Genomic DNA, 19186 nt, shown 5'->3' with positions numbered 1-19186 from the left:
CACACAGACCAATAACTATTACTGGTAAATGCGCCAAAGGTCTAAAGATACAGAAGTTCTAGAAAATGTGGGTTATTACAGAAGCCCACAGGGGGGAAATGAGGAAGGAAGGCCAGTATAAGAAAGGAGAACCTTTACTTCACAAGCTCTCTGTGGAGTGAGCTAATGACTGTCACATTCATACAGCTGAGTGTCTTCCCAAACAAAGGTCAGTTCCAATTTTTCTTATCAATGTGCTTGCTATAAAAGACAGAACGTGCCTAAATTAAAAAAAATCTAAATATAATAGTCTATAGGCATAGACTATAAGCATAAGGCACTACATAACATAAGACAGCCTGCCCTGCATCCTTACATCTTAAATTGGGTTCTGTTACTGCCATGGAATGAATAGTGCTTGCTGCTTGGACTTCACAAGGCTGTAAATTAATGGGACTTTTAAAAAAGAGTAAAAATAAGATATGTGCTTGAAAGATTCTAGCCAAAAATCAGATCTGCTTAAGTGTGTTAAATAATGAAGTCTGGTTTTTGTTGTTGTTGTTGTTTTTAACAAAAAGTAGTATTTGCCAAGTCATGAGGGCTCTTTGTTTCTCTTTGTCTGCATGTTTATGTACAATAGCTGATGCTGGAGACAGGCAACACCACTGTGATGCAGGGTTTCAACAAGTCTGAGCGGTGCCCCAGAGACACTCGGATGACCCATCTGGTATTCCCAGCCCTCTATACGGCCTTGTTCTTGGCAGGCATCGCGCTGAACACCTTGGCCCTCTGGGTGTTCACTCATATTCCCAGCAATTCGACTTTCATCATCTACCTCAAAAACACTCTGGTGGCAGACTTGATATTGACGCTAATGCTTCCTTTCAAGATCCTTTCTGACTCACACCTTGGACCCTGGCAGCTCAGGGGTTTTGTGTGTAAATTCTCTTCTGTGGTCTTGTATCAGACCATGTATGTAGGTATCATGATGCTGGGCTTCATCGCTTTTGACAGATTCCTCAAAATCATCAGACCCTTTAGAAAAATTTTTGCAAAAAGGACTGCTTTTGCAAAAACAGTCTCAACTGTCATCTGGCTCCTGATGTTCTTCATCTCCCTGCCAAACATGATCTTGAACAAGAAAGCGACGCCATCATCCGTGAAGAAGTGTGCATCTCTAAAGAGCCCCCTGGGGTTGCTGTGGCATCAAGTAGTCAGTCACACATGCCAGGTCATTTTCTGGACTGTGTTTGTCCTGATGGTAGTGTTTTATGTAGTGATTACCAAAAAGGTATACGACTCCTATAAAAAGTGTAAGAGTAAGGATGGCAAGCACAAAAGGCTGGAGGTGAAGGTATTTATTGTCATAGCCGTCTTCTTTGTGTGCTTTGCGCCATATCATTTTGTCAAAGTTCCATATACCTACAGTCAGACCAGCAACAAGACTGACTGCAGATTAGAAAACCAACTGTTCGTTGCTAAAGAAACAACTCTCTTTTTGGCAACGACTAATATTTGTATGGATCCCCTAATCTACATAATCTTATGTAAAAAGTTCACAGAAAGGGTACCATGTATGAGAGGGAGGACAAGGTCAACAGCAACAAGCGAAGAACACCACAGTAGCCAGACAGACAATATCACCCTAGGCTGACAACTTCCTCTCACATGTAAATTATACACAAGTCTTGGCTTCTATTTAAGGATGGGACTTCAAAAAGATCATTTCCTTGGAGACTTCACTTAAGCATTACAGGGAAAAAAAGGAGGGGGGGAAACAGTTTCCTAGGTTTTTATTATCCTAGAGTATGGAAAAGATTATGCATATTTTAACCACATAGATTTATTTATAAGCAGAATGAATTAACATTAAGAGAATGCATAGGAAAGCAAACGGCCACTAGATGTCATCTTTTCAAGAGCATTCATGTAATATGGAAACGATTAATGGGAGACAGATATGCCTAATAAAACCTCCCTTCTAGCTACCGTTCCACATTCTCTTACACACGATTCCTAAAATGGTAAGGTGAGTTTTATAGCCTTCACAATGCTGAGAGTTGTGAACATAAACCAACAAACGTGTACACCCAATGCCTGTGGAAGAAAAGCGAGGGCAGGGAATGAAAGAGAAGTAGTCTGAGGAACCAAAGTGGGTCAAAAGTGACCCCAGGAACCCCGAAAGATTTTTCTGCTTATAAGTGCAAAGGGTCTCTCCCACAACTCAACAGAGCACTAGAAGAGACCCATGCAGCAGGGAAAGCCAGTTCACAGCCATGGGCAGCCTGAGAGGGGGAAGTCAGTGTCAGCCAGCAAAATCTTCCTGGGCAAGAGTGCCTCACTGTTTGTCTGTACAGTAGGATCTTTGTTAAACATTTTCTTATACGAGTTTGCCAAAATTCTGGACCATATTTCCCAAGGACAGGGTTCTTAAAAAGATAGATATATCACAGACTTTTGGTATCTTACAAAGTGCCCACTCCCCAGCACCATTAAAAAGGAATGCAGATATCCTAGACAGTATGTACTATACTTGGTGCATTTAAACAATAGAATGGTTGGCCTGTGATTAATAACATCAACGTGGGAAAATTTTCAAAGCCTGATTCACTTTATTTAGGCCCATCCACTTCCCTGGATCTCTCTGTGGCAAAAAAAAAAAAAAAAAAAAAAAAAAGTAAAGTATGTTTTTCTATCATTGTGGATGTTGATATTTAGCTTTTCTAGAGAACATGAGGACTCTTCCTCTAACGTGTCCCACCAAATAAAGTCTAGGGCTCTCTCGTTCCATGGCCTAAAGGCCATGGAGGCAAGAGAATGTCCTTATCCTTATGGAATCATCTGCTAACAGTACTTCCACTCCTTGACCTTTGCACTCTGTTTAATATGCTGTGTTTTTGCCCTCACTCCACTGTGCACATAACCTTCCATCTGACTCACATCATTTTCCTGCCTACTGGTGAAGCCCAAAATTGTTATCACTTAATCCATGTAATCGCACAGGCCCAACCTCCCACTACTACATTAGGCCCTCACTTCCTCACCTGTGTGGCATCATTCCTCAACTATTTATCACATTGCTTTATGATTTGCTTAAGGTTGCATTGTGCAATTAATAAAGGTTTGTTAAAACAAATCAAAAGGGGCTTTAAATTTTGTTTTTTGAGAAAGGGTGTCACTATTTGTTCTGGTTGTCCTGAAATTTACAAAGATCCACCTGCCTTTGCCTCCCAAGTAGAGTGCTAGGATTGAATGCATTTTACCACTATGCCCAGCCCAAATAGGTCTTATCATAATGGACTACAAAAAGGAAAAGATAAGCCAACTCCCCCTGATTTATCATCAACAGAGAAGGCTTCCAGGGTAGGTAGTGCGGCTCAGTGTTAGAACCCATGCGTAGCATTTACAGGATCCTGGATTTGATCCCTAGCACTGAAAAGAATAAAAGGAAAGGTTTGTAAACGAAAGCTTAAGTTCTTGGGCTCCTATAGCTGCTTTCCTGCGGTGTGCATGAAAGAGGAATTATGCCACCCACCTGGTTCTGAAGGACCATGCATGAAGAAACAAGGAGACAAAGTGGCTCAGCACTTGAATTTTCAAGCTACTGACAAAATGCTTCAGTTATCCAGTACTGGGTAAGTCAAACCTGTAACTGCAGCATATTACAAATGCCAAAGCTCTGCTTTAGAAAGATTCTTGGTCTCTCAAATGAGACAATGGCATTATCTTTATTAGTATGCATATCACTAAATCTATAGTACCTTCACAGAGTGCCTTACATAGTCACAGGAGACTCGGTGTACACTGTATCATACATTACTGTATGTGAGCCACACTGTTAGATAACAATCCGTACTTGGTCGGATAGTCTATACAGTTTAGCTCTGATGACAATTTCAATCTCCCCCACGTGGACTTACAACTTATACATACACTTTTAAGAAAGATATTTCCAGATATAATTTCAATAGTAAATCTGTCTTTCACAAGTTTAAATTCTCCATTCCACTATAATAGCATAGTCAAAGATGGGTTGCTTAGTCAGGTGTTGTGGTGCACACTTGTGAAAGCCCAGCACACCAGCATCTGTGTGGAGACCACCAATGCTAGCTCTTTCAGGTGGCAAGGCTCTCTCTAAACAACAGCAACAAAATCAGACTGCCTGATCTGTACAACAAAGATGCCAAGATCCTAAAGAGGTATGTCATGTCGATCTTAAAGTTAAGTTCCCTATGTGAACCTCTAATCTCTCAGGGCAAACCCTAAGCTCTAGAATATTTACAGAATGGGAGGTAGTGAGAATTTTGGTTTCTTTTAAAACCCATTTATGTTGTGGGAATATGTTTTTTTGTTTGTTTGTTTGTTTTGATCCCAGGTGTGAGATACTTCAGATCATCCACAGCAGCTGACTATAGTTTGTCTCCTGTTCTGACAGGTATGTGATTCCGCTGGCTGAAGTTAGTTTATGTTGGAATTCTGGGGACTCTTATGAGGGTAAAAAAAAAAAAAAATGGCAAGGCCCCAGAGAAACTGGGGCTGCTGTGGCTGCTGCTCCCCCTGCTGCTGCTAGTGCTTCCTGCTGATTGCTTTTGCTGGTTGCTGGATTGCTGGTTGCTGGTTAGAGATAGCTTGATGAAGACTGGACTTGCCCCAAGGAACTTGACACTCCTAATCAGCAGGAAGCAGTCTACAGAGATCTCTGGCATCTTTCCTCTCCATCTTTGGTTGGGTTGGAAGGGATTGGGGTGGAGAAGAGCGGTAGGTTCAAAAATGCAATAAAGTAACCAAAAAGTAGGGTTACAATGGGATGATATAACTTGGCCATCAACAAGTAGGAAAGAATGTAAAGAAAGAAGTGGCTGATCCTTCAAAAGCTTGCATTGCTGTGGGACACAGTACAGTCCTGTGTAATCCCGTCCCTTCCTCAGCTCCCCCATATGCACATGCACAAATCTGCATTAGATCTTTCTTAAACTCCCAAGCTGCTTTTTAAAAAATAGCTTTCATGCAATGTGTGAGCTGAACTCGCAGCAAAATTGAGGGCTTTTGTCAAAAGCTAAGATATAACTATTTGCACTGGATAATTAGAGTGAAGCCTCAAAACATCTTCTTTGAGGAGAAATGATGGGAGTGTAATTACCCCACAGGAAAACATTCTGGAGAAACCACAGGATGTTACTCTAACGTGGGAACGGGGGTGGGGCGGAGATGCAGTGATAATTCTCGGCTCCGAGGAGTGAGCCGGATGACACTGATGAAGTCATTCCATGCAGGGGAGCTCCGAGAATCAGTTCTCATACACATTTTAACAGGAGGGATCACCCAGAACAGAACAGCCCAGGCCAAACCGTGTCTACTACCTATGAACAGAACCTGTTTACAAGAAACTACCCCTTGTTAGTGCACGGCTTACAAAGCATTTGAAGGAACAGACCTGAACATTCTGAACTTCACATGAAAACCTAATAGGAATAATAAAAGCATATAGCATATGTGTTAGAAGGGTCACGGGCTTCGATGGGCACCAGAATCGGCTGAGAGGACTATAAAACTTGATGCCCCTCTCAAAGGGCATCAGCTATTTAATATTGAATGTTGACCCTGAAGGTAATTAAGGTTGCTAGCTGGTAGCAATGGCTGTGGTAAAACTGGGAGCAATGAAACAATGTCAATGCGTTACCTAAGACTTCCTATTAACCAGTCAGGGAGACAATGCTTTCAACACATTCTGTCATTTGGCAATCCCAGGAAGTTTATAAAGTGTTCTCATTATCTTCCTTTTAGAGATGAGCTTGAAAAACAGAAAGGCCAGGTGACCTGCATAAAGTCACACAGCTCACAAGCAGGGTGCTGAGGACCTATTATCAGACTCTGGCTTTTAAGCCTATCTTAAATGACATAGTATTCTCAAGAGAAACCACAAACTTCAGTTTCCTAACATACATCCTGTACCTTTTATAACTTCCATACCCACCCCGCCATTCCTGCCTCTCCCAAAATAACATCTTCGTGTGTGGGCTATAGGCAGCCCAGGAAGTGCTGGCTGATAAGCCCAGACCCATAAGTTAACAAGGACCTCTCATCCCAGGACCTTCCCACCCTACTCCCATGCCTGAATGCCTGTGGTGTGCCAGCACTGAGCTGCTGGGCACATTAAAAAGATGACTGCTCCTGTGTGCATGCGTGTGTGCTTGCATTTGTGTGAGCATACATAAATATGCATGTGAAATCCTGAGGTTACTACAGAGCATCTCCCTTGATCACTTCCCACGTTATGTATTAGGGAAGAGTCTTTGCTGAGCCTACAGTTTACGACAACTCAAGCTACCCTGGCTAGCCAACTCCTGTGCTCTGGGATTACAGGCAGGCTACCATACTTACCCAGCTTCTATGCAGGTTCTAGAAATCCAAACTCCTCCTTTACCTGGAGCTGTCTCCCCTGACCTCCTGCCTTTTGTAACTATTATTATATCCCATGAGTTTGCCTGCTGGTAAAGGAGAATAAGGAAGCCAAAGTACAAGGAGGATAGAATTTTGACATGGGGTGTGCATCTCTTTGATGGTAAACAGGGATACAGCTCATATCAATATCAAACCCAGACAAGTGGACTCAAGACCAGAACTTCCACAGTTCTATGCACATAACCTCTGTGTCCTAGCATGAAGGCAAATAGAACTCCTCTAAGTCAACCCCACTGGGGAATGATGAGGAAGTGGCCCCTGGAAAGGAAGAGGGGAGAAGTCTACATGTAAATGAGTTTCACTACCCTCTGAAGAAGAAAGGGTCAATCCTAGCGTCCTGTGCCACCCAGTGCTAGCTGGGTATCCTGCCAGCTGAGTTCCGGAGGGAGATGAAAGCCCCAAACTGGGTTCACTTGCTTACTAGGCCAGTCATCCTGTATGTGTTGAGCACAAGGCTGCTCTCTGAAGCTGCACCCAGGTTAGGAATGCAAACCACAATGAGTGGGAGGTACTGTGTGAGGCATGGTTATCAAACCACAGAAGTCTGGAGGTTTGAGAAGACTAATTTCAAACACAGCAATTAAAGAAGGGCTGGGAAGAGATGAACACCTGAACTAGAACTTGAAGGGAAACAAGGCATTCCGAAGAAAATGCCGTGCAGCATAGTTACTGAAGACCCTCAGGGGGGACACAACCTCAGGGTTGTGAGCCTGCAGCACTTCAGTGAAGAAAGTAAGTTGACAGAAGCTCAGGGCCCTGCCTCAGAGCAAGTTATAGGCACCTGGGCTTCTCCAGTGAGCCACTGGGGTTTCTGAGATGCAGAAACACATGGTGTGGGCTGTGTTTCTAGAAAAAAAGTTGTGCATCCTGAAGCATCTTAATTTAAATAAAAGGGCTGCTGAGGCTAGAAGGTCATCTTTCATCTGTGCAAGCCTGGGCAGAGGGAGAGAGTAGGAAAGACAGATCCCAGACAATTAGAGCAGAGAAAGGCAATAGACAATGATAAAAAAAAAAAAGTCAAATTTCAGCTTTTTCCTTCCCCCCTCTTACCTAAAACTAATTCATGATAAACTTTCCCTCAAGCCAAAAAGGCACTGTTGCTGGCTGACTGACTGATCCAGGCTTGCCAGATATATTCAAAACCAGTCCTATCACCAGCCCCCCCCCTTTGGTTTTGTCTAAGTTGGCCAACTCAAAATTAGGGAAGGGGGTTCCATCCCAGGCCACCCCAACCACTTAAAATCCCCAGCCCTTTAGGGAAGAATGTATTTTGGCCCAAAGTCTCTTCTCTGCAAGCTTTGCTGTGAGTGAATGCATGCCTCTTGCCTCTTGAGTATGTGAGTGGGTGTGCACATGTATGTATGTATGTGTGTCTGTGTGTTTGCTTTTAATAAACTTTATTACCTATTGTTCTCTGTTAGGTCTGAGATATTTTCCCACTGCCTTTTAATTCAATTTAGTTGTTAGACAAAGCAAGCCCCATCCAGCCCCTAGATGGTAGCACATAAACTGCAGGCATTTTCAAGGGGATACATTTTGACTTCAGAGCCCACAGTTACTTAGGGAATTCTATGTACAGTATGTCTGTACACACTGTACATAATGGGCAACGTGTTTGGAAGGGGTTCACTATAAATGCAGCCATTCTCCTCCATCTCAAGAGTCAACTACTACAGAGGGCCTTAGATTGTTTCAAGTACTGAGTTATGAGGCAAGGCAAATTGCATATTTGGGGTATCTCAAATTTGAGCTATCAAGACAAGAGGTCAAGGAAGCAAAGGCAAAATGTGAACAAAGGCTCTGAAGACAGGGCCAGCCTAATCAGACCAAGAGCTTTTCTGAGACAGGAGAAAATAATAAAAAATAAAAAAAAATCAAATAACCCCAGAGGTCACGTTGCACAAATCTCACAGATCAAACGGGGGAAGAGTAACAGCGGTGCTGAGTCCAAAGTACTAAAAACCAAGAGACAAGAAGAGATTAAATAAGGAAGTGGCAGTCAGCAAAATCATACTCCCTGAGGAGGTCAAGGTAAGTTAAAGGCAGTGGTGAGATGCTCCAGTTTGTAAGTGGGAATAGAGGGCAGACAAGTTAACTCCTATCTTTTCAAAAGGGATAACTCCATTCAGGAGATGCAGAGCAAAGGCACAAGAAACAGCACAAAGGCACAAACTCACAAGAAACAGCAAGCAGAGCAAAGGCACCAATGAAATGGTTGGATTTAGCCATGTAATTGCCCTGTCTTGCATGACTGAATATAAGGCTCCCTTCTTTGGCTATCACACTGTTAGAATGGATTCCAAGAGATTAGAATTTCCCCAGGAGTACCCTGCTGTGAGGAGAAATAGCTGAAGCCTTGAATCCATCAAGAGGAGGAATTTGTCTTCAAGAGTAAGATATTCAATTTGTCAGTGACCTTGCAGGAGAGATTCTTGCAGAACAGACTCATCCTGCAGGATAGACTCACCCTGCAGGAGAGACTTGGAGCAGAGGCAGGCAGGGAACCACACCTTGCCAGATTATGTATATAATGTTTCTCTTGCTTCTATTTAGACCTTACCCTCATGTTAAGAATCCGGAAAAATCCTGAAGACAGACTTGAGAGGGTCAATAAATCTCTTTGTCCCTCTTCCAAATGTGACCCTATTAAACAAATCTCCCTTTTCTGGTCTTCATATTAATTTGTCTCCTTTATTTGGCTTACTGAGGATAGGCAGCCAATCCTGGCTTATTGGGGCACAGGCTGTAATCCCTAAATCCAGCAACAATATCAGGCAACAGAACCAGCCTGAGTCACATAATAGGTATGTCACCATTTCAGGCATCAGATTATCTGAGTCCTGACTCCTTAGACCTATTCTCAAAAATATCTCTAGAAAAACAATTTGGGGTAGGGAAGCCTGAGAGGAAATATAAGGGGAACTGTCAGAACACCAAGAAAAAAAGAGGACAGAAGTTAATACAAAAGAAGAGTAATAAAGAAGAAAGACAATGGTAAGAATAAGAGACAGGAAACCCAATTTAAGATTTTAAATATGTATGTAATTCTGCTTTGAAAAAAATTATATATTTTACCCAGCCTTCCAACTTCTATTAATCCAGTAATAAAGCTCAAACTGATAAACATAATATCCTGAGGCATAGGACTAGAATGCTGTGCCTATGTTTATAAGGAGGGTTGTTTGTATATGATTTTACTTGGAAATATCATCTTTTTTTTTATTTGAAGTTTCTGTTAAGGAAGATTATAAAGAGTGCTCACAGATCCCCTGGCTCATCACGAATGGGGAACTAGAGCTTACTAGAGGTAACCAAAGGGCTGGAGAGATCGTTCAGAGGTTAAGAGCACTGGCTATACTTCCAAAGGGTCTGAGTTCAATTCCTAGCAGTAACATGGTGGTTCATAACAATATATAATGGAATCTGGTGCCCTCGTCTGTCATGCTGGCACACATGCAGCAGAATACTGCATGACAGAGTAATAATAAATAAAATACTAAAGAGAGAGAGAAAGAGAGAGGCAACCAAAATGCTGAAGGGAGACTGAAACTTCCGAGTTGATGATTTTTACCTCTTTTCACATTTCCAAGCACAAAGACACACTTGCCTTCCCTATTTATTTTAGTTATCATAACTATGACACCCCCTAAAAGTGCTATAGTTCCTGGATTATCAACCTAATTCCAAACACATAGTAACTTCCCTGTATACATTATTCCACTTCAGTTTCAGGCATCTTCATGTTTAAGAAGACATCGAAACAAACACTAGGATTCAAACTGGAGTTTACCTGATTGCAGTTACCAGTTTTATCACAGCCCAACATTGCCCCTCAAAGGAAGATTTCCCCAGCTGAGAGACACATAGGATGCCAAAGCCAGAGGAGAGTCTCAAGGAGAGGACAAGAGCAGACATGGGTATCTCCAGACTCGATCTGCAAAGCCTCTGTCCCCTTTAATCAACCACTGCAAATGGTGTTCCCAGAGCAGAAAAGGTTAGGGCTTTATGTAAAGCAGACCTAACACACACACAAATCATTTCAAGTGACAGATTAAACATAGTAATTCAGGCACAAGGACCCAAAGATACTAATCGAGCCTGAGAATATTATTAAAGGGTTTGTAATTACATAGAGGACAAATGCACAACCACTAGATGTGAGCTGTAGAATAACCTTCTACACAGAAACAAACAGATGTTTTGAGGATTTCACTACAACCCTTGTTCCATGTTCTGAATACATGAAAAACACATGTCTATTCAAGACAGATCACTTAGCTGGGCATGGTGAGCCAAGCCTCTAGTCCCACCACTTGAGAGAATGAGGCAGGAGAAGTGACATAAAGTAAGGCCAGACTGGGGTACACAGGGCTAAACAAACAAAGAAACACCCCAAAGGGACCAAGACCAGCCACCCACCCGAAGCAGTGCTCCCTTTCATCCTTGCTTGTCTTCTTCAGTATGCTGTTATTCAAAGAACTCTGAGTGTCTTTATATGCACATTTTCCTTGAGAGAAAACTGAAGATACTGAAAACCACAGATAGAGAAAAGGGGCCTACAACAAAAGACAATGCCTTCTAATAGGACACTGAGACCACTTTCCCGCATTGACACTGAGACACAGAAACCAAGAATGGAAGGATGAGAAAGTGTTATGACACAAAGCATCACACTGAGTGCCTCACATGGAAAGAGTTCTGGAGGAAACGAAGAGCCCACTTCAAAAATAACAAAATATCATCATAATACTATTGATTCCACGTTCTCTCTTCCAGTGTCTGTGTGTCTTTAAGAATTCATCACAATCCAAATGTCTGTGATTAAACCAGCATCTTTATTTTACGGACACAACTCAATATATCTTGTGCAAGTCATTCAAAGTCCAGAAAAAAAGATTAATTTACTTCTATTGATTTTTTTTATTTAGTGATCTATAAGCATCTCTTTGCTCATGAGCCATTGGATGGATCCAGCTAAACAGGTAGAACCAATTTCCTACATAAAGAAAATTAAAGAAAAAGTAAAAACAAAGAAATTAAAGAATAATAGTAAAAAAAAAAAACCTATGTAAAGAATGGCTGACTAGATTCCACAAAAAAAATTAAAAAAATAGTTGAGTACTGAATGTAATGTGGACAGTATTTCCAATACTGTTTCAACCTTAGTATCATCACTAATAATACTATAACAATTTTTAAAAGAATATCATTAGGCCAGCTAGAAGGTTCAGCTGGTAAGAGTGCTTGGTACCATAGCTGAAGACCTGAATTTGATCTCCAGAAATGACATGGTGGAGAGAACGAACTCTGGCAAGGAATCCTCTGACCTGCACATGTGTGCCATGGCCTGCAGCGAAGCCAAACACATATATACACAAATAAATTCATTAAAAAGTGTGTCTTTGGGGAAATAGATGAACAAGAAGCTAAAGTTTCTTTCAAGAACTACAATTGTAATATCATGTGCCCAATAATGTGTACAATGATTTATGTACATGTGTGTAGTCTGCATGTAAAAATGTGTTTAACAATTTGGAAATTTAGATGAAATACATTGAAAGTATTCTTTCAACTTGTTAAAATAAATATAGAAGAGATGGGGAGATGGTACAATCATTAAAGTACTTACCTTTTAACACGTTCCATTGAGTTTATATCCCCAGGACCCACATAAAAGGGTGTATGTGTCATCTCTGTGCTAGGGAGACAGAGATAGCAGAATCTCTGCCTCAAAAAGTAAGGTATCCACAGACAATGTCAGACGGCATTAAAGTCACTACCAATGCTAAATTATTGTGGGGGAGATGAGGGAGGATGACTCAGAAAGTAAAGTCACTTTTCACTAAGATTGATGACATGAGGTTTTATCCCTGGGACCCACAAGGTAGAAGGATAGAAATGATTCTCACAATTTGTCCTCTGACCTTCATACCACCATCTACAAATAAAATAAATTAAATATAATTTTGCAAGATCTTTTTAATGTTGTTTTTTTTAATCATCAGGTCATACACACACATACTTACCTACCTATATTAAAAGTGAATTTGCTGCCCAGCATGCTAATGGAGAATCTTCCAATGAAACAATAAGGTAATTATATATTGCTATGAATTCTCCATCGACTTTATGAAATGACTTGTTATAAAAATGAGTAGAAAAAAAACCTAAAAATTGAAAAACAGGTTTACCTTTGAATGCCATGAACAGTAGTGAAGGCATGAGCTAGCTGCTAGCTGCTCTTGCCATCAAAGCCCATTCGATTCATTCTAGTCTGAACGTGCATGATTTCATTTTTTGACTGTTATGAAAGACCAGCTTTAACAGGTCCTAACTTGAGGGTAGAGCATACAACACCTTTAAGACTAACGCATAAAAACTACCTCATGTTAACTTTTTCATTACCAGGCTTAATTTCTTTCACCAGCCAAACAAGTGTGGAAATACTGTCCCCAAACAGGAACTCCGCTTAAGTACTAAAGACTAAAGAAAGTGGCCAATTCTACCACAAGCCCATGATGAGATGGAGCACAGCCTGTTCCTCCTAGTCAGCCAACACACAGACACAAGCTCCAGCACACACATTAAACTCCAGGGTCCTTATGAATTGTAGCCACAGTAGTCTATGCCCCAAAAGACAAGTTTATTCACCTATTCTTGAGAAGCCAAATAAAACAAACAAATAGTAAAAAAAAAAAAAAAAAAAAAAAGTGTATGTTTGTAAGTGTATGAGTGTGTGTCTGAGAGGAAGAGAGTGTGTGTATGCATGTGTCTGTGTGAGAGAGACAGAGACAGAAAAAGACAGAGAGAGTATGTGTTGGAGTGTGTATATGTATGTAAGTGATTTGTCAATCCAAACAAGACAAAATTGACCCAGGTAATAAGTGTTTTTAATTTGGGGCAGGCAACAGAACTTTTTAGTCTTATAACAGAAGCCTGCCATATACTTGCCCCAATATATGGCCTCTTATGATTTCAGACAAAACTGAAACTGTGGGGTGAAAAACTGGCCAAACCTGCAGAGAAGGTCACTGTCACACACTTGTAAGGGGGCTGCTGGAGTCAAGCAGCTGAAACTTTGAAGATGCAGCAGTTACCTGCTGTTCTGGCAATAAGGTTTCAAATCATGAGCCGCACATTACTTACTATTTACATATCACGATATAAGATGGCAGAGTTTACTTTTAAAAACGAACCAGTGTCCCCAAACAAGGTCCACATGGAGCAACTCCCCTAGCTCAGAATGTAGGGGACTGGCTTCAGATGCCACAGGCAAAATACACAGAAGTATATATTGTTTGCAGAGGCACAGGTCTAAGTGAAGGGTTGCTTGTAAACCCGGAATTATTTTATATAAAGACTAAGCCATCATTAAGCTGGCTAATTTTTACTCAGAGGATTTCTCTTGGACTAGCTACCATTCATGCTAACATCTCACCTTAAAAACAAGAGAATCATCAACCTGCACTTTTGTGTTTGTGTGTGTGTGTGTGTGTGTGATTGCTGTTCTTAATAGCTTGTTCAGAAAACAAAAGAATAAAAAATAAAAATAAGTTTACAGCACAAATTTTGTAAGTTAACACATTCATTTTCCTGTAAAAACAAAGAAGGAAAACCTATAAAAACATGTATGGCATATCTAATTCAAATGCAGCGTTAAATCTCTGACAGAGCTATCAACTTCAAAATATTTCTACCTGATATTTTTATTTCTCTGCATTCATGGTAATAGTAGGCTTTAGATTTATTTTTTCTCATAAAACTGTATTACATTTGCTTGCTTTGGGAGTGTCCGGGAGCAAGTAAGTATGTTCCATAGTGCACATATGGAGGTCAGTGGGCAACTTTCAAGGACTAGTTCACTTTCTCCCGTGTGGGTACATGTGCTATCACACCCAGTCCACAAAATATAATTTAAAGGGATTATTTTTTGTGGAAGAATGTCATTCAAGACAAACCTGTCCTTTTAGCTTAATTCAACTGTCTTTGTGCATGTGTGTAAAAATAGCTCTACAGATTTTTTCAGACTGGAACAAGACTACAGGTTTTCAAAGTTATCAGTTTCTACCACAAACACATTTAATGTCACTCAAGTTATATCTGCAACAGTGTTTTTGAAGGATTTCCCTTTAACAAATTATATTATTGGGCCATCAAGATGGCTCAATGGGTAAAGGCACTAACTTTCAAGCCTGAAAAACATGGTAGTATGCATACACCATACAAAACACACACCAAATTTATGTGTGCTTGTGTATATATACATATATATATACATATATATGTATATGTATATATATATACACACACATACATTTATATATATATATATATATATATATATACACACACACACATATTATTTCTCTTAATGGTGAGCCAGCAAATAGTGATAAAAAAAAAAACCTTACCTTCTACATAGCATTACAAAATGTGATAATAAAGTCTACACAGACCTGAACATAAGAGCTGATTAGTGAGACCACCCAGAGGCTTAATCCCCCACTCCTCACCCCAGCTCCTGACACTGACTGGCCCTCTGGGCACCTTCAGGTGAATCACCCCAGATTCCTGTCGGTTCAGGAAATGTTCTTCTCCAGTCTCCCAATCTCCCTCTCCAATGTGAGTCATATACATTAGCAAGCGAGCAAGTTGCTCCAGTTGCTTGTGGGCAGGTCGGTTTGAAAGGTGCCCCAAAGGACCATCTCCACAGAGCAGCAGAGCACCCACCTATCTTCTCTATCAGGACAAAAAAAAAAAAAAAAAAAAAAAAAAGCCGCTTGCCAATGCTTTACCAGAAGATTTATTTTCCTGCCAACCTTAGTTTTGAGACTTACTCGTACTTACAAGATGAGGAGCCTGATTCAGCTTGAAGACAGTGTATCGAGTGGATAGCCAGCCCGCCACCACAATGAAAGGTAAATGAAGTTGTTTTGTTTGTTTGTTTGTTTGCTTGTTTGATTAAATGGAAAACACATTTTCTTAAAGGCAATGTTGGATAGCATACAGCACTCTTTAGGATTACGACTGTGTGTCTCCTTAAACTGGAGTTCTGAGGAAACAGTACAAATTGGAATAAGGGCTGAATAAATCTGAGGCCACAGTGCTTCTTATGGCCCAGCTCAGGCAGGCAGGGGCTATGCCTCAAAAAGGGAAAAGGTTGGCAGTCGTGACTATTTGGTGAAAACACTTTTTATTTATTTATTTATTTTTTACCACATTTACTTCATTAAGTAAATAAAATAAGATGCCTCTTATTACTGTTCCTTAAGACCCAACAATTTTATGCGTATTATTTTAAAGGCGATGAAAAGAGAAACTACCTTTTATGTCTCATTTTGATAGAAAGATTCACGGTTTTCTTATTCTACAGCAAAGAACAGGGCAAGCCTCACTCCGAAGCCTTAAAACAATCATGTTAAAACATGTCAGCAGAGCCCAGAGAAAACTGACAAGCAACTCACAGGCATGCTAACATCAGCCGGGCTCTGCTCCCCGAGCAAACTGCTGGGGAAGTGCTTACTTCAGAGAGGAAAGCAGAAAGTCAGCAGGCAGGTTTCACCTCTTCTAAATAATGACTCTAAGTGACTGGTGAGCCTGGGGTAGAGCAACTTTCTGGTTCATGCGCCAAGATTTTACCAATGACAGAACTTCATATGGCAGTCTCACATTCAATCTTCTCTCACGTGCCACGTATTCATCATTCCTTACAAACTTTTCTCTCATCAGTTAAATTTGAGAGTCCAATGTCCAAGCACCGGGAACACCAACAGACCTGGCTTGAGACTAATAGATCTACGGGCAGGTGAGGCAGATGCTGTTGTTATCTCCTTCCTTGCCTCAGCCCCTGTGAGCGTCTCTGTCTCTGTGAAACTGGGGGTCACGGGCACATCCTCTAGGCCCCGTTGCAGTATCTTGTCTTCAAGTCATTACTGCTGACCCCTTGCCTTCAGGTATTTGCAGATTAGGAGAAGGGACTGAGAGGCAATCTAATTATTAAGTTCCATATTTAAGGATGGAGCCGAGGGGAACAAAGCCATCACTAGGCATGGAAGGTGGGGAGATGTGTGACGCTGAAGGTCCACTGGGAAGGATTACAGTTTTGGAGGTGTCAGAGAAGAAAGCTAAAGCCTACTTTGCTCTCTTTTTGATATCTTACAGTTTCACACATAAGAAACAAACATATTTCATACTATCTCTAAGAAGCTATCATAGAAAGTTAGCATAAGACACTAAAATGACAATCCACTCTCTGTATGTGCTTTTAAACAAACAAACAAACAAAGCTAGAGGGAAAAAAAATGAAAATGTCTTGAGACCCAAAAAAGGGGAAAGAGGGATGACAAAGGAAGGGCAGTGAGGTGAAACCCGAGTGGTCACCTTCTGGGATCTTCTGAGCACAGGCAGGGACTGCAGTTTTTGCTTAGGTTAGAAAACCTGTGACTCAGCAAAACGACTAGGCTTAATGGCTGATAGGGCCTTTCCTCTCAGATAAAAGGAAGGATTAGATTATATGGTTGCTGAAATTCTCTTGGACCTCTAGATTCCCACAGACCAGGTGAACTGCTGAGGTATGGAGGCTGGTTACCAGAGACAACCAGGCTCAAACAAACACACCAGCATTCCTTACAGGAGACTGAGTGGAAGGAACGAAAGGTCCTCTCCAGTTCTGTGCCTGGCCAGCTTCAAACCTTGACCTCTTCGTGTCTCAGATTCTTGTTGTGTAAGGCAGAGATGAACACTGTCACTGTTTGCCCCCCGACCATGGTGAAGGAAGTTCTCCGATAACAACACAGGGGGACGTGCTGCAGCTCTCAGTCATAAACATCCGAGGCACAGATAGCAGGGAAACGTGACCCAGCTGCTAAATACCAGATGAAACTTTGACATCAGTGTGTGCACAGATGGCGGCTCAAGCTTTCAGTCGGAGGCCAGTCATTAAGGCCAGGCTTCGGTCTCACCTGGCCATGATTTCTGAACGAGCTACCTCTGTCTATGGCAAATAGAAGCAGAACAGAACACCTATGCTCTACCCAGTACCGCACTAGCTTATCTTACACTTTATTAACACAATTTGCTGGTTAAATATGAAAATTCTATACTAAAATAATTTACCTAAGAACACTGAAGCTATCTGCAAATTGTCACTTCTAATCTTGCCCTTGTCTCCAACTGGAAAGCACATTCCCTTTTCTCCCTTTCTCCTCTCTGAATACTGACCCAACAAAGGACTTTCACTTCTCTTCCTTTCCATCTACTTCTGCTAGTTTTGTGGTTTTTCTCTCAAATAGCAAATGGTCTTTAAACTTAAAGTATAAAAAAAAACATAGATTAAGATGTACTTAGTACAAGACATCGTAAGCCCTCAGTGATTCATATACAGCAATTCGTTCACTGGGCTGAAAGCAGAGCAAACAGGCAAACGCAGCACACCAATGAAGAGCAAACTCTGAGAACATTTGATGCCACACTCAGCTGGCTTTCGTCCACAAATTTTTCAGTTCTGTCGAAACTCACTACTAGCTACTCTTACTCTTCTTTGGGTACTCAAGAAGACGATCTAGCTGCATAGAACAGTCTCTATACTGTATTATAGTGCTTCCTTGCTCTCTCAAAGGAAGTGCCAGATTGCAATCTGAGCTGAGCAGCAGTTGACCTGGAAGCGATGGTAAGAGAGCTGTAGAGAACAAAGGCTTCAGAATGGCTTACATCCAGATCTGAGCAGGGCTAAAGGGAACAGGTGGCCCTGTAGCACCGACTATACATATTTGCTGACAGACATCCCTAAGCCTCAACTTCTACAAGTGAAGAAGTGGGAAGGCATGTTCTCCCAGCACCTGGCAGCATCTCTTAGAGTTCCCATGAAGGGTCTGTACCATGGCAAAGCCTCATACAACCCTATGAGAACTGCTACACAAATCTGATGGAGTTGTTAGGTAACCTACACCATTAAATACAGCTGTAATGAAGAACCTAGTGTCCTCTGAATACATTAAATATACACAAAATAGCTTAGGCATCTTAAGCACACAAAAACATTCACCCGCTTGCTGAACTCTGTGGCTACTATCAATACTGCTGCACCAGAGACTGAAACACAGGCTTCTCGGCTGCTTCATGGATTGTCTGAAGCCCGAACAGTCTGTGATCAAATAAAGGAACTCTATGGAGGGCATACAACTAAATGAAATTCAACTTTTCAAATGTGTGGGTTAAGTAGCTATCCTTTAATTAAATATCCTTTATTTAAAATGACTCTGGTGGCTCCCAGAGCAAGGTTAGTATATGAGAGAACAACAAATGAAATTGTCCTGTATTCAAGGGAGCTTCCAATAGAGTCAAAGAAATAAAATCATCCACAGGATGGCTGGTGCATTCCCACAGATCACAGTAGTAACATCAGGCTCAGAACATCAGATGTCTCTAGATGGGACAAGCTGAGGGCTGCCATTTCTTTGGGGTGGGTGACCTGACCTTCTCATAATTGCCAGTCTCAGAGACTACATAAAGCTTAGAAAAATGAACCATTTAAGGTATGTTCACTAAGATGTTAGAAAACCTAGGCACATTAAGAAAACATCTTGAGCTGGGTGTGATGGTGCATGCCTGTGATCCCAGCATTCAGGGAGGCAGAGACAGGTGATCTCTGTGAGTTCAAGGCCAGCCTGGTCTACAAAGTGAGTCCAGGACAGCCAAGGATACAAAGAGAAACCCTGTCTCAAAAAAAAAAAAAAAAAAAAAAAAA

The 19186-nt window shown here is 41.2% G+C and overlaps 2 protein-coding genes across 2 annotated transcripts in view; one reads left to right on the top strand and one right to left on the bottom strand.

Moving 5' to 3' along the window:
* The window catches only part of Med12l (mediator complex subunit 12L), a 301905-nt gene that overhangs the window by 91152 nt on the left and 191567 nt on the right, over positions 1 to 19186 (bottom strand). The window lies entirely within an intron of this gene.
* P2ry13 (purinergic receptor P2Y13) lies at positions 160 to 2655 on the top strand. The gene is made up of 2 exons (XM_055596725.1): positions 160 to 208; positions 620 to 2655. The coding sequence occupies exon 2, from the start codon at positions 623 to 625 to the stop codon at positions 1631 to 1633; it is 1011 nt and encodes a 336-aa protein (XP_055452700.1). The 5' UTR covers positions 160 to 208; positions 620 to 622; the 3' UTR covers positions 1634 to 2655.

This window comes from Psammomys obesus, unplaced genomic scaffold (genome assembly GCF_907164565.1).
Source record: "Psammomys obesus unplaced genomic scaffold, mPsaObe1.curated_primary_1811, whole genome shotgun sequence".
Taxonomy (NCBI): domain Eukaryota; kingdom Metazoa; phylum Chordata; class Mammalia; order Rodentia; family Muridae; genus Psammomys; species Psammomys obesus.
Note: the sequence above shows the minus strand (reverse complement) of the source record. Positions and strands in the feature narration are given on the sequence as shown.

What these genes read in the sequence shown, in the direction of transcription:
- P2ry13 (XM_055596725.1), top strand. Translation starts at nt 623, where the DNA reads ATGCTGGAGACAGGCAACACCACTGTGATGCAGGGTTTCAACAAGTCT.